Consider the following 16,065-nt stretch of genomic DNA (forward strand, 5'->3'; position numbering starts at 1 on the left):
CAAGTTGGAGTTTAGCATGTTTAATTGTAGACAAATTACATTTTGTTTCTACGAAAACTAATGTGTTTGTTGCTCAATGGAAAAAAAAAAAAAAATCGTCGTTTAAATATTATGATGTTATTTATGGAAAATACCATACTAAACGTAACGTCGTTGGTCAAGTCAGAAACTTCGTCGAAGGCGCGGGTAAGATAAAAGATTAACCGACATCGTATAAGGGGGAATTAGCCGAATAGGAATGATCATACATTGTAAATAATTAATTCACAAATTTGTTTTTGTATCTAAACTTTCCATTTTCGAAGTGCTATAGAACTCTTTGACAAAAAAGAAAAAAGTGATTTAGAACTCATCACTGGTTAGTGGTACATTAATGATATTCACTAGTTTGACTAGTTTAATATAGTTTCCGTTGAATCATCATAAATAAACGCTGGAAAACCTGATCTCACTACTACTGTATATACAATTCATTACTTGTGTGATGGTAGTGTTTGTTTTCTCAATGACACAAATATGGATACTATGAATATCAAATTACAAACTGTGGAAGACAACCCAACCCATCAAGACTGATTCTTGTAGTTAATCAAATTTCATCACAAAGAAAAAACAGAAAGCATATATGAGCCTACCATTTACTTGATGAGGAGGAGACCAATGGCAGTGACTATGAGTGTTGAAGGTAAACCGAACTTGAAGTGTTTTGTGAAAGTGAGAGTGTATCCATGGCTCCCTGATCTGCGAGCTTGCTCACACACTATCAGGTTTGCAGCTGAACCAAGCAACGTCAAGTTCCCAGCCACTGTGCTCACCCACGCCAGCAACAACCAAGCCTTCTTCTCCTCCTCCCTCCCCATTGCTGATGCCGCCACTCTTGCTCCAAGCAAAAGCACTGCACACATTTAAAAGACAAAAAAGAATCATTCATTCGCAATGGTCCTGCGGTTTCTTTCAAAGACTGAATTTGTTTGCAGAGCCAACATAACATATTTGCCTTTAAGGATAGTGAGGTTACCGGTAGGTACATTAGAGGCTACATTGGAGAGGACAAGAATCACAACAGCTAGAACCGCGGTTCCTTTGGCTTGATCGATTTTGGCATATGGCTCCATTAGGTCCCATAGAGCGGTAGGGATACCAGTTTTGTTGAATCCATCAACGGTTATGAACATCCCACAGAAGAAGATCAAAAGCGAATACGACACCTGCGAATCACAACAAAAAAAAGGTTACAACTTTCAAATTATATCTTTGAAAGAGTTTGGTTTTTTTACCTTCTCGAGAGATGGCCTTGCATCTTTGAAATCAAGAACAACGAGAGCTAGAGCCGCGGTAATTGCAGCCCACGACATGTTTAAACCCATAAGCATAGACACAAGCATCCCTAACGTGATCAAATAAACACTTGACTTCCATAAAACTCTTCTCCACTTCTTGGTTTTGAACATACTGTTGTTGTTGTTGCTGTCATTGCTCTCTCCTTGAGACTCTGCGTCGGTTTGTAGTTCTCTTGAATCGCGGCTTATAAGATCACTCTCACCAGCCGAACCCGCTCTGTTTCTGAGCGTATCAGCAGCATCCATTCTCAAGTTCGATTCTTCGGATGTTGGTGGTGGTGGAAACGTAGCTGGCGAAAACCTATGAGAGCTGACATCTTCTTCAGCAACAGAAACAACTTCAGAATCAGCAACTTCTCCTGCTTTCTCTTCGTCCTCTTTATGATCAGACAAGACCCGCCAATACATACAGAGAAGAAGCAAAGCATTGACGGTAATACCAACAATCATAGCAGGAAAAACACCAAAAAGAAACTCCCCAAAGGGTATCTTGCTTTGAACAGCGATAACAAGATTCTGAGGATTCCCAATGGGAGTAGCGGAAGAACCAATATTAGCACTCGTGGCCAAAGCGAGCAAAAAAGGATGAGGAGGGAGGTTCTTTTGCCTAGCGATCTTCAACACAAACTCGGTTAAAACCACACAAGAAGTGTCATTAGTGAAAAGAGCGCTTGAAACAGCGGAAACAAGACAGACTCGACAAAGCAAGTCTTTAGGTCCTCTGCTTTGCCAAGAGAGCAATGTGCCTAAGTACTTGAACATATCAGCTCTTTCAAGGTATATACTAACAACCATAGTGCCAAAGAGAAGGCCAAGGATGGGGAGATCGATGGCAGCGTAAGCTTGTTCAGGGGTTATCACTTGGAAGATAACCATTAGCATTGCACCAAACAGAGAACCGGCGGTTCGACCGATTGGTAGTAATGGTACAGAGGGGAACACTGCTAATACCCAGAAAATAGCAAAGGCTAATGAACCTAAAACCAGCTTAACTACTGGTGCCATTGCCATTTTCTTTTTTTTGAGTATCTCTAATCAATGATTCAAAAGCATGGATCTTGTAAATTAGATAAGAAACACTAAGATCTCCTGATAAAATCTAAGGACGTTGACGATTCCGGTTAGAATCGACGACTCTGTTGGAAAAGAAAAAAACAAGAAAAAAGGGCAATTAAATATCGAAGTCAAAAGACAGTTTATTGGGATAATCAAATACAACACTTGGTAATATATGTATAAACAAATTGTTCAGCAAAAGAGAAAATTTTTATCGAATAGAGTGAAAACATACAGTTTCTGAAGATTGAAGAAGGAAGGAATCGAAGACGAGCGAGTGATGGAACTACATGGATAACACTCCTCGATCTTTATAGTCACCGCCACGACGAGGTCCACCACCACCAACCAGACAAAGTCAGCCCCTTTCCAATTTTCTTTTTTATTTTCCAAAAGTGAAGACGAAAAGTCTTTTGTTTCAGATCTTCTTCTTCTTCACTTTTCCAATTTTCATGAAATTAACAATAGGGATTTGACACGTCCCTTAGGTTAATAAAGTGTTTTCTTTTTACATAACAGCCAAATTCGAAGTGTAATAACGAGTCAATTATTTCTTTTAAAAATATTCGATACCCTCTATTAACTCTTATTGGCTCGTCATTTGGAATTTCTTTCTAATCCACTAAAAATCGATACATTAACAAAAAAACAACTAGACCTTAAATTTTTATCGGACACAGTAATGCAATTACAAAAAAAATAAACTATACAAAAGGTTTAGGTTCTCTCACTGTAATTCTCAATCTCATTGCTTCTTTACATTTTTTTCACAAAGAGCCGGTAATAAACAAAACTTAGCTACATAGCATTTTGACAGGAGAGAATTGTACGGTCAGACAAGCATGATCCGAGATATTGTAATTCTCCGGCCACAGTCCTTTCTCTGCTTCTTGCGGAAACAAAACCGCTTTCTTTACTCTCAATCCGATTGCTTCTTCTTCTTCTTCTTCTTCTTCTTCTTCTTCTTCTTCTTCTTCTTCTTCTTCTTCTTCTTCTTCTTCTTCTTCTCCTTCTTCGTTCTTACTCTCCATCATACTCTCTTTGCAGTTTCCAGGTTTGTTCACCATCGTCGTGTTCCAAATTTTCTGATAGTACATATAACACACACTCATCAGAGTCTTGATTGACGTTTTTTTTAACAAAGCTCAGATTCATTACCGGTTTGTGACTTCCATTTTGCACCAGTTGGTTTAGTTTAGTTTACCTTAAGTTCTTCAGAGTCGAAGACACCATTTCCATCAAGATCAGCTCTAACCCATAGCTCTTTTGTCTCTTCGAAGCTAAGTCCATGTGGAATGCCCGTTAGATTTATCTACCACACAATATCAAAATTTTGACGTCAGCATAAAAGTCCATTCGTCGTTGAAAGAAATTGAAAAAAATCTGGAAGAACTCATTTGATCCTTATTCTACTACTGTTATGATAAATGAAATCTCTAGATGATCACAACGAATTTCCAAAAGTGTTGAATGTCAATTAGAATTTGAAAATATAAGTTTTTTTGGCAGCATTTATGGACAATTGAGGCTTCTCTAGGCGCACTTTTTCCTGAAGAGAATGTATATACCTTTTGAAGTGCTTGGCAAAAGTCAGAGTAGGTTAGTGAATCACTATGATTATTTGCCCCAAGAAAAGCAAAGGCATCGCCCTCGGCTATGGAAGCTTTGTGAAGTTGATACTGGAAGAACCATCAAGAGAAATCAGAAATAAACAAAATGGACATGAAGAAGGTAAATTTGGAAAGAATGAGACATGACATGGTAAAGTATGATATGACTTAACATTTTATAAGTTAATATCTTAGTTTTATGAAGATCTCACCTTGATAATGCTGAAAACAGCTTCCACCCAACTTGTTCTCAAAGGTTTTCTTGAATCACTAGGGTTACAGAGCCATATGAAATCAACTCCGCATATATTTCCCCTGTGGTTTCTGTGGCTAACCCACTGAAGATAAAAATGGAAGAAAGACTGGATAAGGATGTGAATTTTTACTATATGAGCGTAATAACATAAGGCTGGAGAATAAAAAAAGGTTTGTAAGAGATGTTTACCCTATGAGCATCACTGTCTGTATACTGGTGAGCATCATCGTATGATGATATGAACCCTTGAGATCTCAAGAACTTGTAGACATGCCCGCGTTTGCTTCCATTCCAGTCACTGAGATAAGCATAATTCAAAAGTCTGTGACTACACATTGTACTGGTGGAGGGACACAATTTCAAGACTCTAAAAGATCCAGAACTTACCCGCAGAGAATAATGGGCATGTGATTAAGTTTATATTCCTTTTGGAAAGCTTCCAAATATTCAAGAATTTTGTAAACCTGTTAAGAGAAGCAGGTATATTGAAATTAAACTAGGATTACAAGATCTAAGGGGAACGGTCTCAAAATGCAAAATGATGGGAAGGATGACAAACCTGATGCAATCTAACAACAGACAAGCTAGAATCATGAGGAAACAACAGGTGAGTGTTCACTATAATGACTTCTTGTTGAATGTCTTGCTTCCCATTAAGCGGAAAGGGAACAACTGATTTGACATGTAAGAGCTGAGCAACGCGGTCTCCGAAATCGTTAAAGAGCAGCTCTCGGTAATTTACAACTTTAAAATGGTCCTTATGGATGGCAGTTAAAAGACCTGTAAGAAAGATATACAAGTCCACAAATGAGACATAAAAGGCAAAGAATCCTATCTTTGATCGCATGCGATCAGATAGAGGAGTCCAGACCTATAGATAGCATTGTCTTTGAATTTCAGTTCATATATCAACTCCATCCATAAAACAGTCATTGAAAGTATTGCCGCTTTATACGGCATCCTACAAACAAACGACGCTGAGAGATCATATAAACACAAACAAGCAACCTGTGACACAAGAAAGATTCTGACATGCCCTTCCAAGACATGTATAGATTTGAACCACCCTACACTATTAAATGAGGCATTTTAAGCAGCAACACTAACTGAGCCTATTAAGTTTCTAACGATTCTGGACAGAGAGACCTAGACCAATTAAGCAATAAACACAGAGACATGGCATCCTTCTACTCTCCTAGCTAGAGCTGACGGCAATTTCACTTAAAAGAAGTAGTAAACAAAATGCAAGAATCATACCATCACCACGACCATTGGTTCTAGCCAACTGAAAAAGAGTGTAGCCTGAAGTGGCAAGCTGGTCGTGATACATGTTGACTAATTCCTCATTCCCAACCCAAACTTCCTGTGAATAAACAGTCAAACAATAGCTAAAGAGTCACAAGCTGAAGCTAAAAAAGTCAAATATGTTTGAGTTTATAAGTCACAAGAAGCAAAAGTGTGTACCTGGAGACAGATAACAGAAGAGCGTTTATGGAGTAACAAATCTAAAATCCTCTGGTTACGAGCTAACCAAAGCTCGTGAAAATCGCTCTCTCTAATGCTCTGATTCTTTAAAAACCCCAACAAACACAATCAATTCGACCAATCAATCAATGTCGCTAAAACGAGAAATCAGAAAAGGAGGAGAAAACAAACCTGCTGATCAACGCGTTTATAAATCGGAGCCAGTATATTGAAAGTAGTACAAGATATATTCGATTCCACCATTGAAGAAGCTAAGTTGGAGTTGAGTCTCTGCAAATTAAAAACAAAAACACAATCGGTGAATCACTCATCATCAATTCTCAGAAAGAAGGAAAAAACTCAAAAAGTGAAGTCTCGGAAGAGGAGGGAGGGAAGCACACACACCATAAGTGAAACCGGTTTGTTGATTCTGGAGAGTAAACCGGAAAAGTAGATCGGGAGAGGGACGGCAGCGAAGACGAAGAAGAAGGAGAGTGGAGAAGAGAAGGAAGGGATGAATCTAGACCGTAGAAAGAAGCTGAGCCTTGTTCTCGTTGTGCTTCGATTCTGATGATGATGGCTTTGCATTTGAGCTTTCGAATTCCCCCGAATAGAGATCTTTTCTTTCTGATTTCCTTTTATTTATCCGTCTCTTTGTTTTTTTTTTTTTTTTTTTTTCTGTTTTGGCAGTATTGATTAATTTGTTTATTTTATTCATAAAAAAAATGAAAAAAGGGATATGCCTTTTACGTGCTATTTAATTTGTTTCGTAAATATAATTAATTTTCTTTCTACACACCACACAAAAAAAAGTTTTCTTAGCAAAGGAAAAAATTGATCGTCTAGTAAGGTCCATGTAATTTCAACCACAATGACTATGTAATTTTCATCATAACTCCTTTGAGTCTATTTGTTGGCCACATATCGAAGTTTCTTTAGTTTGTTTTGTTGTATTAATGGGTTTAGATTGAAACATTCAAAGGGATTTTAATATCTGACAATTCATGGAAGTTTACAAACGATATAGCTATTATAAGTTTATAACGTACATAATATAGTACCATATTTAAGATCAAAAAACATAAAATAAAGAAATTGCTGGTATTGGTAAAGGGAATGAGAGGGAAATTATTAGTGATTGGGGAAGAGAACCGCGTCTATGTCGGTGCTCATCACATCACACGGTTCTTATTCGTACCACACCAATTATATTATTATATTTTTACAGCAAAATTTGCTGCTTAACCACGTTGTATTTATTGATTATTTTTAGCTTCTTTGTCAAATGTCAACCCATTAACAAATACGGTGAGTTCATAAAAAAAAATACTTGTTTTTATTTTTATTTTTAATTCATACGCCAATTATTGTTTTTTGTTTTTTTAATATCATACACAAGGCTATATGCATACTTTATTTATTTTACCTTTGATAATACATTTCTCACATATTACATTTGACAATGTCCTTTTGTATCTGTTTAAAAAACTTACACACAAAAGCCAAATTTGATTTTCTTAAGTAAAAAATTTCACAATTAAATCTTCTAAGTCTACTTGGAGATAGAGATAACCGAAGAGCGTTCATAGAGTAACAAATCTAAAATCCTCTGTTTCCGAGTTAACCATAGCTTTTCAACCAACATTTTTTTAAAGAAATATACAGTACCAATCACCCCACCAAACTTTTTGACTTCGCTTACAGATAAAGGCTTCTCTCACAAATTCTCTACTCCTCATCTCTCTATACAAATATTCAAATTTGGGCACAATCATCATTATTAATCAAGTAAACTATGTAAGCACATTTAACTTCACTCAAAGAGTGAATTAAATTAATAAACCAAATTGAAGATAGGATTCAAATTTCAGATAGAGTTTCATTATCCACTTTAGCCTGCAGCTCAAGCATCCAAAACCAGACAATGAAAGGGAATCAACCATATGATGTTACACATATACACCTTATAAACAATTTATGTGTAGCTTGCAAGGAAACCAAACAACAAATAAGAGAACACAACCCCAAAATTATGAACACAGAATGGGAAATGGATTTGGGTCGAAAGCAAACTTTTTTCAAATGCACCAAGTGGCAATTCGAAGACACACTTGATCCTATCAACTGCCCTTTCCACTACTTTTGCGACAGCCTCTACGCCGGCGACTACCCTCAAATCATTGATGTTCTAGTTTTCTTCTTCGTCACGGTTTCTTACTTGACGGCGCTAATAGCTATGTTAAGGAAGGTACTATCAAGAAGAAGCAGAAGAGAAGATGGTGATTATGATGGTGTTGATGATGATGATGATAAAGCAAAAAGGTACTTAGTTCCTTCTGGTCCAATCTCTTTCCCTTTGATCATCTTGATCCTTGCAAAAGGTCAAAGGATCAATACCCTTTTCCCAATTTCCATCTTCGGACCTGAAATCCTGCAGCTCGTTCAACTCTCAGTGCTTATATTCGAGAACAACATCGAAAAAGAAGCAAGCTTTGTCTTCTTTGAAGCCTCTACTGTCTCTGGAATTATCCACGCCAGCCTTTACTTAGACGCTGTGATTCTTCCCTACTATACAGGATACGATGCTCTGGTCACTTCTACGTTCTCTGGAGTTTGCAAGTCTTGTGTCTGCAAGAAAGAGCCATTGATAGTGGGAGGGAAGATTGTGGCTTACCGGGGATGGTCTAGTACAACGTTCTTGGTTGTGGGTGTTCTGTGTTTGAGGATTATATGCAAGTTATGCAGAGAAGAAGCAAAGAGGAAAAAAGTTACGGTGATTAAAATGGCAGTGGAAGGATTGGCATGGGTTGTTCTTATACGAGATTGTGTGTATTTGGCTGTTATGTCACCTGTTGAAGAGCCCGTATTGTTTATAGCTTTTGTGTATGGTTCTGTTCTTGTGTTGATATGCGTTTATGTAATCACACAAGTTTGTTGTTTGGTCAGTCGGAGGTCGACTAAGAAGACATCAGACACGTGACATTTCTAAATAAAAGGATAGGTGTTCAATCCGGATTACATACAAAATTATCGGTTCATGAGAATAATAGTATCCAAGATAAAACAGTCTTTCTTGGTTTTTATAGCACTTTTCCTAACATTGGAAAAAATGAAAATTGTTTATATATGCCCTATATGGTGCGAAGTAATTTGTCATATCTACAAAGTACATAATCACATGAATGTTTGAACACATAATTCATTGTAAAATTAAGTTATTGTGACAATTTTGTACATAATCGTTTTTTATTGGTTTGTGTCATGTTATAATATACATTTGTCTTGTCATGTTATAATCGTTTTTATTGGTTTGTGTCATGTTATATATATGGTTAACTTTGTTTTACTTTTGATAAGCTTCCAGATTTTTAGAATTTTGTAAACCTATCACAGCACCTCGGTAGCCTAAGTATCCAAGCAAGCAAAACCGACAAAATTTTCCCGCTACCTCTTGTTTTTGTATCTGTTGTTGTTATTTCAGTGTTAAACACCCTCTCGCAGGACATAAAGTCTAGTTAATTTATAGAGAGATGAGAATATTAACCAACCTCATGGGATGTAGTGAACAACAATTCCAGTGGAAGATAACACTTGTAGGACATCAAGCGTAGTGTCCTCCAAGGTGCCCAATACATTAATGGTGACAGGACCAGAGCTACCAATCATATACAAAACCGATTGTACACGCTGACGGACCTGACTAGCTACACAACTATCGGTAATCGGACAGGTGTCGAGATCAATCCACACCGACGTCTTTGACATCCTTCTTAGAATTAAAAAACTTGAAAAACAAGAACATCTCTCTTATTAATTTACCAAATTCTCAAAAACTAAATTTGGCAATGCAAACAAAAATATAAACACATCTTTATATTTCCCAACAAAATCTCTATCTCGCCCTTTCCTAGCTATTTACTGACGTAATTTTTTTTTTTTGTTGATTTAATTGATTGATAGGTTCCAATTGTTACTTCCTCACTTTTGTAACAACAAAAAATAAGAAAAAAATGTAACTATAATAAGGTTATAGAAGAAAATTAATAATCAGATTAATAATCAAATTAATAACTTTTGGCCTCAAATGAAAATTGTTTATATATGCCCTATATGGTGCGAAGTAATTTGTCATATCTACAAAGTACATGATCACATGAATGTTTGAACACATAATTCATTGTAAAATTAAGTTATTGTGATAATTTTGTACATAATCGCTTTTTATTGGTTTGTGTCATGTTATAATATATATTTGTCTTGTCATGTTATAATTGGTTTTTATTGGTTTGTGTCATGTTATATATATGGTTAACTTTATTTTACTTTTGATAAGCTTCCAGATTTTTAAAATTTTGTAAACCTACCACAGCACTTCGGTAGCCTAAGTATCTCAGCGATTGCCTTATGCGCTGACCGATATCATGAGCATCAATCTCAGAAAGTGGCAAGCAATTCTCGACGTCCCACCAAACTGTGATGGGCGCATCAATATTCAGTTGTGACGATCGTGGGTTACGGGTACTTTGTGCTGAACCCATAACCTGAAACCAGTAAACTATAAAAGAAAGTTTTTTTTTTGTTTGTTAAGAAAAAGAGAAGCCAGAGAAGAAAGTTTAAGATTTATGAAAAAATTATGCTGAGAGAGCAATCATATATATATGCTGAGAGGGCAATCATGTGAACTTCGATCAATAAACCCCCTGACACCCCATCACAACTCAAGAATGACAACTCATAATTTAGAAAAAAGTTATAAGTTTCATTTATACTAGTATTTGATAGGGTGCTTCCTGGGGCGTGGTGTACCAGACTACCAGGTTACCAAATATAGTAACTTAAGCCTATACTTTTTTGGATTAACCCGCACAAAACTTTCCGATTTCAAAAATCAACATATGTAGTTACTAAATTTGATATATAGATTGTAATTTGATTAGTCTCTTATGTAAATCTTAACTTCAACATTTTGAAACGATCACATATGAATTTACAAATAATTGATCAATTTAGTAAATTTAAATACTATGTTTAAGATTTATTAATCAAACCACAGCGACAGCGTGTTCAAGTTTGCATTCAAATATTGATCAATATAATAAAGTAAAATAGTAAATTTACGATGCTGTCAACCAATTACATTTTGGTTCACGTTTGCATTAAAATATTTATCAATTATCTTTTACTAGTATTTATTTTATAATTTTTATGTAAAGTGTTATATATATAATTGTTTTATTTTTATTTTTAATTTTTAAATTTATCAAACCAAAATTACAAATAAAATTTACAAAATAAATTAAAACAAATATATATAACAATTTAAATAAAAATTACAAAATAAATAAAAGAAATGTTAATTTATGCTCTATCACGAGTCCATAATAAAATGGCATAAATTTTTTAATTTCAATGCCTGATAAATCAAGGTTTCTGCTCATTCGTATTCAGAATCTTTTTGGTCTCTTTTTTATTAGTACGACTTTGAATATTTGCCTAGTTTTCTTAGGTGATGTAGAGCATTTTGTATATTTTTTATTCATCAGTTGAGCAATATATGTCTGTTTTTAAAAATTTAAATTACATCATATGTAGAAAAAATCATAAATTTTATTAATTAAATATATTATATAGAAAAATAAAATAATTTAAATATAAAATCAAACAAAAGTGAAAGAAGAATCACATATTTTTATTTTAATTAGGTTGAGAGATTTGCTTATCTTTTAAATATTACCTATAATTGATTTATATGTTACTATAATTAACTAAATCCATACTATCCTTACTTACCAAAAATCAGACTAACTCGTATATTATAATACACTTATGTCACAAGTTTATAACAAAAAAATCAGAAATATATCTATTATAAATTTAAATTTAAATTACATCATATGCAGAAAAAATCATAAATTTTATTAATTAAATATATTATATAAAAAATTAAAATAATTTAAATATAAAATCAAATAAAAGTGAAAGAAGAATCACATATTTTTGTTTTAATTAGGTTGAGAGATTTCCTTATCTTTTAAATGTTACTATAATTAACTAAATCTATATTATTCTTACTTACCAAAAATCAGACTAACCCGTATATTACGATACACCTATGTCACAAGTTTATAACAAAAAATCATAAATATATCTATCATATAGTTTACAAAAAAGTCGTGTACTTCCGTTTTATTATATAAGGGATGGTATGAAGTGAGCCAATTGTTAAGCTCTGCCTCAATGACCACCATGATTTTAGGCGTTGGAGTAAATTTTATTAACCAAATGACAGTTTGTTAGTATATTTCACATCTCTAATATTAGTTCATGAAATAAATATAGATCATTTTAGTAAATGAAGTTAACTAAACACTAACCTCATAGGAATTAAAAAAAGTTGATTGGACTGACTTTACCGAGGATAACAATTTATGTTAGTGGGAATGTAGTGAAGGATCCGAGATAATATCATTTTAGATCACTGACATTTGTTATGAAATGTTGTTAAATTTATATATTTCAAAAATCTTATATATAGTAATGTAGGAAGAAGAAGATGACTTTTCTGTTGACAAAAAAAAAGAAGATGACTATTCTAAAATATGAAGGACTAGAAGGAGTGAAGAAAAGCAGAAACAATTTCTTAAAATTATCTTCACCGGAAAAGGTCCTGTACCTTGCATTATTTCATGGTTTTTAAAGCTGTAATTGGGAAATTAAGGAAAGCACGTTTCTTCTTTACTATTATAATATTGTTAAAGAAAATCATGTTTACTGTTTAGGTTTGCGATAAAACAACAAAACTACATAAGCATGCCGTTTAAACATATTTGTTTGGGACCTTGTTTTCCTTTAAACATACTATTATTCAAAACGATACTAAAGTAAAGTATCCTACTTTGTTTCCTGTTATAACATTTTTTATGTAAAAATACACAATTTTTTATACAACTTTAAATTTATAAAACAAAAACCAAAAAGATAGAAGAAATAATAATAACCTTACAATCATTTTTTTTTTACAACATGTACTGTCAATCACCCCATATAAAATATTGACATAGAAAATTGGCGGGTTCCAGATTCCAGTGCCTCTCTCTCTCACACTTCACAAAAAATATATATGTTCTTCATCAAGGTAGTTGCTTTGACCTTCACCATGGCAGTAGCAACTTTAATCAAAAGGAAAGATCTAACTCCTGCTTTGACCACCATGACCTTCGACTTTTTCTACAATGTTTTAGAAACCAAAGGTTACTAAATTAAAATTCATTGGAGTCTAGTTGAAGGAAAAAATGTTTCCATTAAGATACTTGACACAAACCAATGAAAAACGATTATGTACCAAATTATCACAATAACTCAACTTTACAATAAATTATGTGTTCAAACATTCATATGATCATGTACTTTGAAGATATGAAAAATTACTTCGCGCCATATAGGGTATGTATAAACAATCTTCATTTGAGGCCAAAAGTTATTAATTTGATTATTAATTTTCTTGCACAACTTTACTATTGTTACATTTTATTATTTTTTTTTTCTGTTACAAAAGTGAGGAAGTAAGAATCAGGACCTATCAATCAATTAAATCAACAAAAAAAAAAAAATTACTTCAGTAAATAGCAAGGAAAGGGCGAGATAGAGATTTGTTGGAAAAAAAGTTATCTCTGGGAACGGTCAAGAGATCTGGACCATTTAAATTCATCACGTTGCGACAACTGTGAGAGATCGGACGGACGGTCATTAACTTAATCTAAACGGTAAGTTTTAAATATTATGTGGGACCGGAATGATCTATTAACAAAAAGACTCGTACTGTTCATATATATGGAGAACGAAAGAAACAACATATGTGGCTCTTTTAAAATAGAGCAGATCCTGTCAACTTTAATTGATGATCTAATAGACATTCACATCAGGGCCACCAATGCTAGTCTTTGTGTTAGAGATATAAGCGGCCTGGCGTGGTTATGATGAAATGACAACAAGAATTGCTTTGGTTAATTAGTACCACTACCAGCACACCAATCATGTCTAGTGGCCCAATAAATCCTCAATCTTGATTCTGACCACTGAATAATCTACAACTCCATGGCTCCAAGGGAAGTACTGTGTTTCATGCTTGTTTATGGAGGCGATAGAATCTGCTATGTTCTCAGTAGTCAGTAGTCAGTACAACGTTGTTTTTTTTTTTTTTTTTTGTGGTCGTCGTTTTGGGTTTGAGGATTATATGCAGAGAAGAAGCAAAGAGCAAAAGAGTTTTGGCGATTGTTTAGAGCCGATCAATCATGTTTAGAGAGTTTTTGGGTTTGGACGTCGATTCCGATAGATATTGTTCATTGTGAACAAATAAAATGTAGAAATTTGTCGTTGGTTATGATAGATATTTATCTTTTTATTTACTAGTACTACTCGAATAATATATATTTTCTGACGAAGAGGAAAAAATATTAAAAAAGCAAATGCTAGAAGAGAAAACGTGGGAAAGGGTAACACAACTAACAAACAAGGTCAACCATGTTGTAAGGGTAACACGGAATGGAAAGCCTAAAGGGGAAGGGATGGGGAACGTGTATGTCGTCACCGACGTCACGTAGTGGACATGGTTAACTTAACCGTCAACCATGACGGCTCTTATTAGCCGTCCGATTAACTGAAACACTTATTGTCTCATTCATAGCCTAGCCATTCGATATTTATTTTTCTCTACTCGCTAACGATACCTATATAGTAATTACTTACCGTGTTGCTCTGTATTACTTATTGTCTCATACACGAACCAATCACTTCTTTGGTTCGTTTGTTTCCTTTGTTTGCATCGGATATGGTACATCTTTTGAATGCTAATATAATCGATATTACGACTTTTAAATCAAATCATATATATAAAAGTAGAGTTTCAGTCTCTCCTTATTGGTCCACTTGGCAATGCAATTTTAACACAAAAAAAAATTATATTAAAACACAAATTTAAAACAATTAATTTTCACATTTAACTCACATAATATAAAACTGAAATCTTTATACATTCTCCCTATAAATTATGCATTAACTTTATTTCTCCACTAAGTTGTATTAATCAATTATATTAAAACAAAACAATAAATTAGAATTGTAACTCTCATTTTTCTAAATGTAATTTTTCATCATTTCTCTTCCTATAAATACTCATTATCCTATTCTCTTAGTCTATCACTCTTTTATTCTCTCATCTTCTTCCACTACTCTCAAATCTCTTTTTTGTTTTGTTTTGTTTTGTTTTGTATTTTTTTGTTATTGTTGTTATATGGATTATAAAAAATCAAATCAAATATCATTGTAAAAGCTTAGTTTTAGAGTTTGTATGATATGTATATCTTATATATTTATTTTAATCTTTTAGAATGTTTATCTCCATTTTCTATTTTATATTAACATCTTATAAGTCATTATTTTCATACTCCCTTACAATATTCACCACACAATAAGATCATAAAGTTGAAATGATCCATATGTAATTATCTATTATGTCTTTGGATATCTCACATATTCATGTATCAATTTTAATAATTTATAAAGATCAATATAATATTTAAAGATCAATATAATTATCCATTTATCCATTTCTAAAGACTATTTTGTTTTGTGATCCAATTGTTAAATCTGCAGATATCAATATAATATATATATATATATATATATATTTTATGATTTGAGGTTTTTGAAAACAAAAAGAACATAATTAAACAATTGGTTTTTGTGTCTTTAATCAAAATAAAAAATGATCCAAAAAACAAAACATATTCAACTGGAACTTAAATATAAAAACAAAATATAATTTTAAAAATATCATTTCACTAAATTCTCTAAAGATGAAACCATTAGTATGAAATCTAGCAATATAAATTAAATTGATAGGTGAAAACCAAAAAAAATATAAGTTATCCTTGGGATTTTAAAAATTATTGAGATTGAAGAATTCATATAATTTTATAAGAAAACTAATTTAGTTTGTCACTTAAAAAGTAATATTTTTTATTTTGAAATATTATGTTTAAGTGTTGAGTTTATATCAACAAACAACCAAATCAGGTGAATTTTGATTCAGCCACTTGGTATTCTTTTTATTTTAGGTTATAAAAAATTAAAATATTTATTTATAATTAAAGACATGTAACTTCATTTAACTCAAATGTAACTCCTATCCAATAATTGTACATTAATTCATTCCTCCTACTAACTTATTATCTTTCAAGAGAAATTATTTTTGGTTAAATTTTAATATTTTTTATTTATTTTGGTTGGCTAAACTTATATTCATATTTTGGTTGGCTAAATTAATATATTTCTCATGTAA

The 16,065-nt window shown here is 33.1% G+C and overlaps 3 protein-coding genes across 7 annotated transcripts; 1 reads left to right on the plus strand and 2 right to left on the minus strand.

Moving 5' to 3' along the window:
* Positions 1-427: 427 nt before the first annotated feature.
* Positions 428-2,875, minus strand: LOC104754193 (silicon efflux transporter LSI2-like). Its single transcript, XM_010476331.3, has 4 exons — positions 2,632-2,875; positions 1,278-2,476; positions 1,019-1,208; positions 428-895 (listed from the first exon to the last, which is right to left on the minus strand). Exons 2-4 carry the CDS (start codon positions 2,349-2,351, stop codon positions 639-641), a joined length of 1,521 nt encoding a protein of 506 aa, XP_010474633.1. The 5' UTR covers positions 2,352-2,476; positions 2,632-2,875; the 3' UTR covers positions 428-638.
* Positions 2,876-3,033: 158 nt separating this feature from the next.
* On the minus strand, positions 3,034-6,599 carry LOC104754194 (putative calcium-binding protein At1g02270). 4 transcript variants are annotated; one of them, XM_087495079.1, is made up of 12 exons: positions 6,132-6,382; positions 5,919-6,017; positions 5,727-5,831; positions 5,520-5,625; positions 5,134-5,223; positions 4,822-5,042; positions 4,650-4,726; positions 4,452-4,560; positions 4,219-4,344; positions 3,965-4,075; positions 3,601-3,708; positions 3,034-3,481 (listed from the first exon to the last, which is right to left on the minus strand). In XM_087495079.1, the coding sequence occupies exons 5-12, from the start codon at positions 5,144-5,146 to the stop codon at positions 3,191-3,193; spliced, it is 1,056 nt and encodes a 351-aa protein (XP_087351205.1). In that variant the 5' UTR covers positions 5,147-5,223; positions 5,520-5,625; positions 5,727-5,831; positions 5,919-6,017; positions 6,132-6,382; the 3' UTR covers positions 3,034-3,190. The 4 variants fall into 4 exon arrangements, with proteins under 4 accessions (XP_087351205.1, XP_087351206.1, XP_010474634.2 ...); XM_087495080.1 differs by having other exon boundaries at positions 5,727-5,825; positions 6,132-6,338; XM_010476332.3 differs by lacking the exon at positions 5,134-5,223 and having other exon boundaries at positions 6,132-6,599.
* Positions 6,600-7,722: 1,123 nt separating this feature from the next.
* Positions 7,723-8,753, plus strand: LOC104754196 (uncharacterized). 2 transcript variants are annotated; one of them, XM_087494010.1, is made up of 2 exons: positions 7,726-8,048; positions 8,180-8,753. In XM_087494010.1, the coding sequence occupies exons 1-2, from the start codon at positions 8,003-8,005 to the stop codon at positions 8,704-8,706; spliced, it is 573 nt and encodes a 190-aa protein (XP_087350136.1). In that variant the 5' UTR covers positions 7,726-8,002; the 3' UTR covers positions 8,707-8,753. The 2 variants fall into 2 exon arrangements, with proteins under 2 accessions (XP_010474637.1, XP_087350136.1); XM_010476335.2 differs by having other exon boundaries at positions 7,723-8,753.
* Positions 8,754-16,065: the final 7,312 nt, after the last annotated feature.

Source organism: Camelina sativa, chromosome 17 (assembly GCF_030686135.1).
Source record: "Camelina sativa cultivar CO46 ecotype springtype chromosome 17, ASM3068613v1".
NCBI classification, from domain to species: domain Eukaryota; kingdom Viridiplantae; phylum Streptophyta; class Magnoliopsida; order Brassicales; family Brassicaceae; genus Camelina; species Camelina sativa.

Excerpts from the sequence above, each read along its gene's own strand:
- LOC104754193 (XM_010476331.3), bottom strand. The coding sequence starts at position 2,351 with ATGGCAATGGCACCAGTAGTTAAGCTGGTTTTAGGTTCATTAGCCTTT. Across the intron at positions 1,209-1,277 it reads CAAGGCCATCTCTCGAGAAG|GTGTCGTATTCGCTTTTGAT; the intron begins GTAAAAAAACCA and ends TGTGATTCGCAG. Across the intron at positions 896-1,018 it reads AGCCTCTAATGTACCTACCG|TGCTTTTGCTTGGAGCAAGA; the intron begins GTAACCTCACTA and ends AAATGTGTGCAG.
- LOC104754194 (XM_010476332.3), bottom strand. The coding sequence starts at position 6,314 with ATGCAAAGCCATCATCATCAGAATCGAAGCACAACGAGAACAAGGCTC. Across the intron at positions 6,018-6,131 it reads ACAAACCGGTTTCACTTATG|AGACTCAACTCCAACTTAGC; the intron begins GTGTGTGTGCTT and ends TTTAATTTGCAG. Across the intron at positions 4,561-4,649 it reads ATGCCCATTATTCTCTGCGG|TGACTGGAATGGAAGCAAAC; the intron begins GTAAGTTCTGGA and ends TGCTTATCTCAG.
- LOC104754196 (XM_010476335.2), top strand. The coding sequence starts at position 7,759 with ATGAACACAGAATGGGAAATGGATTTGGGTCGAAAGCAAACTTTTTTC.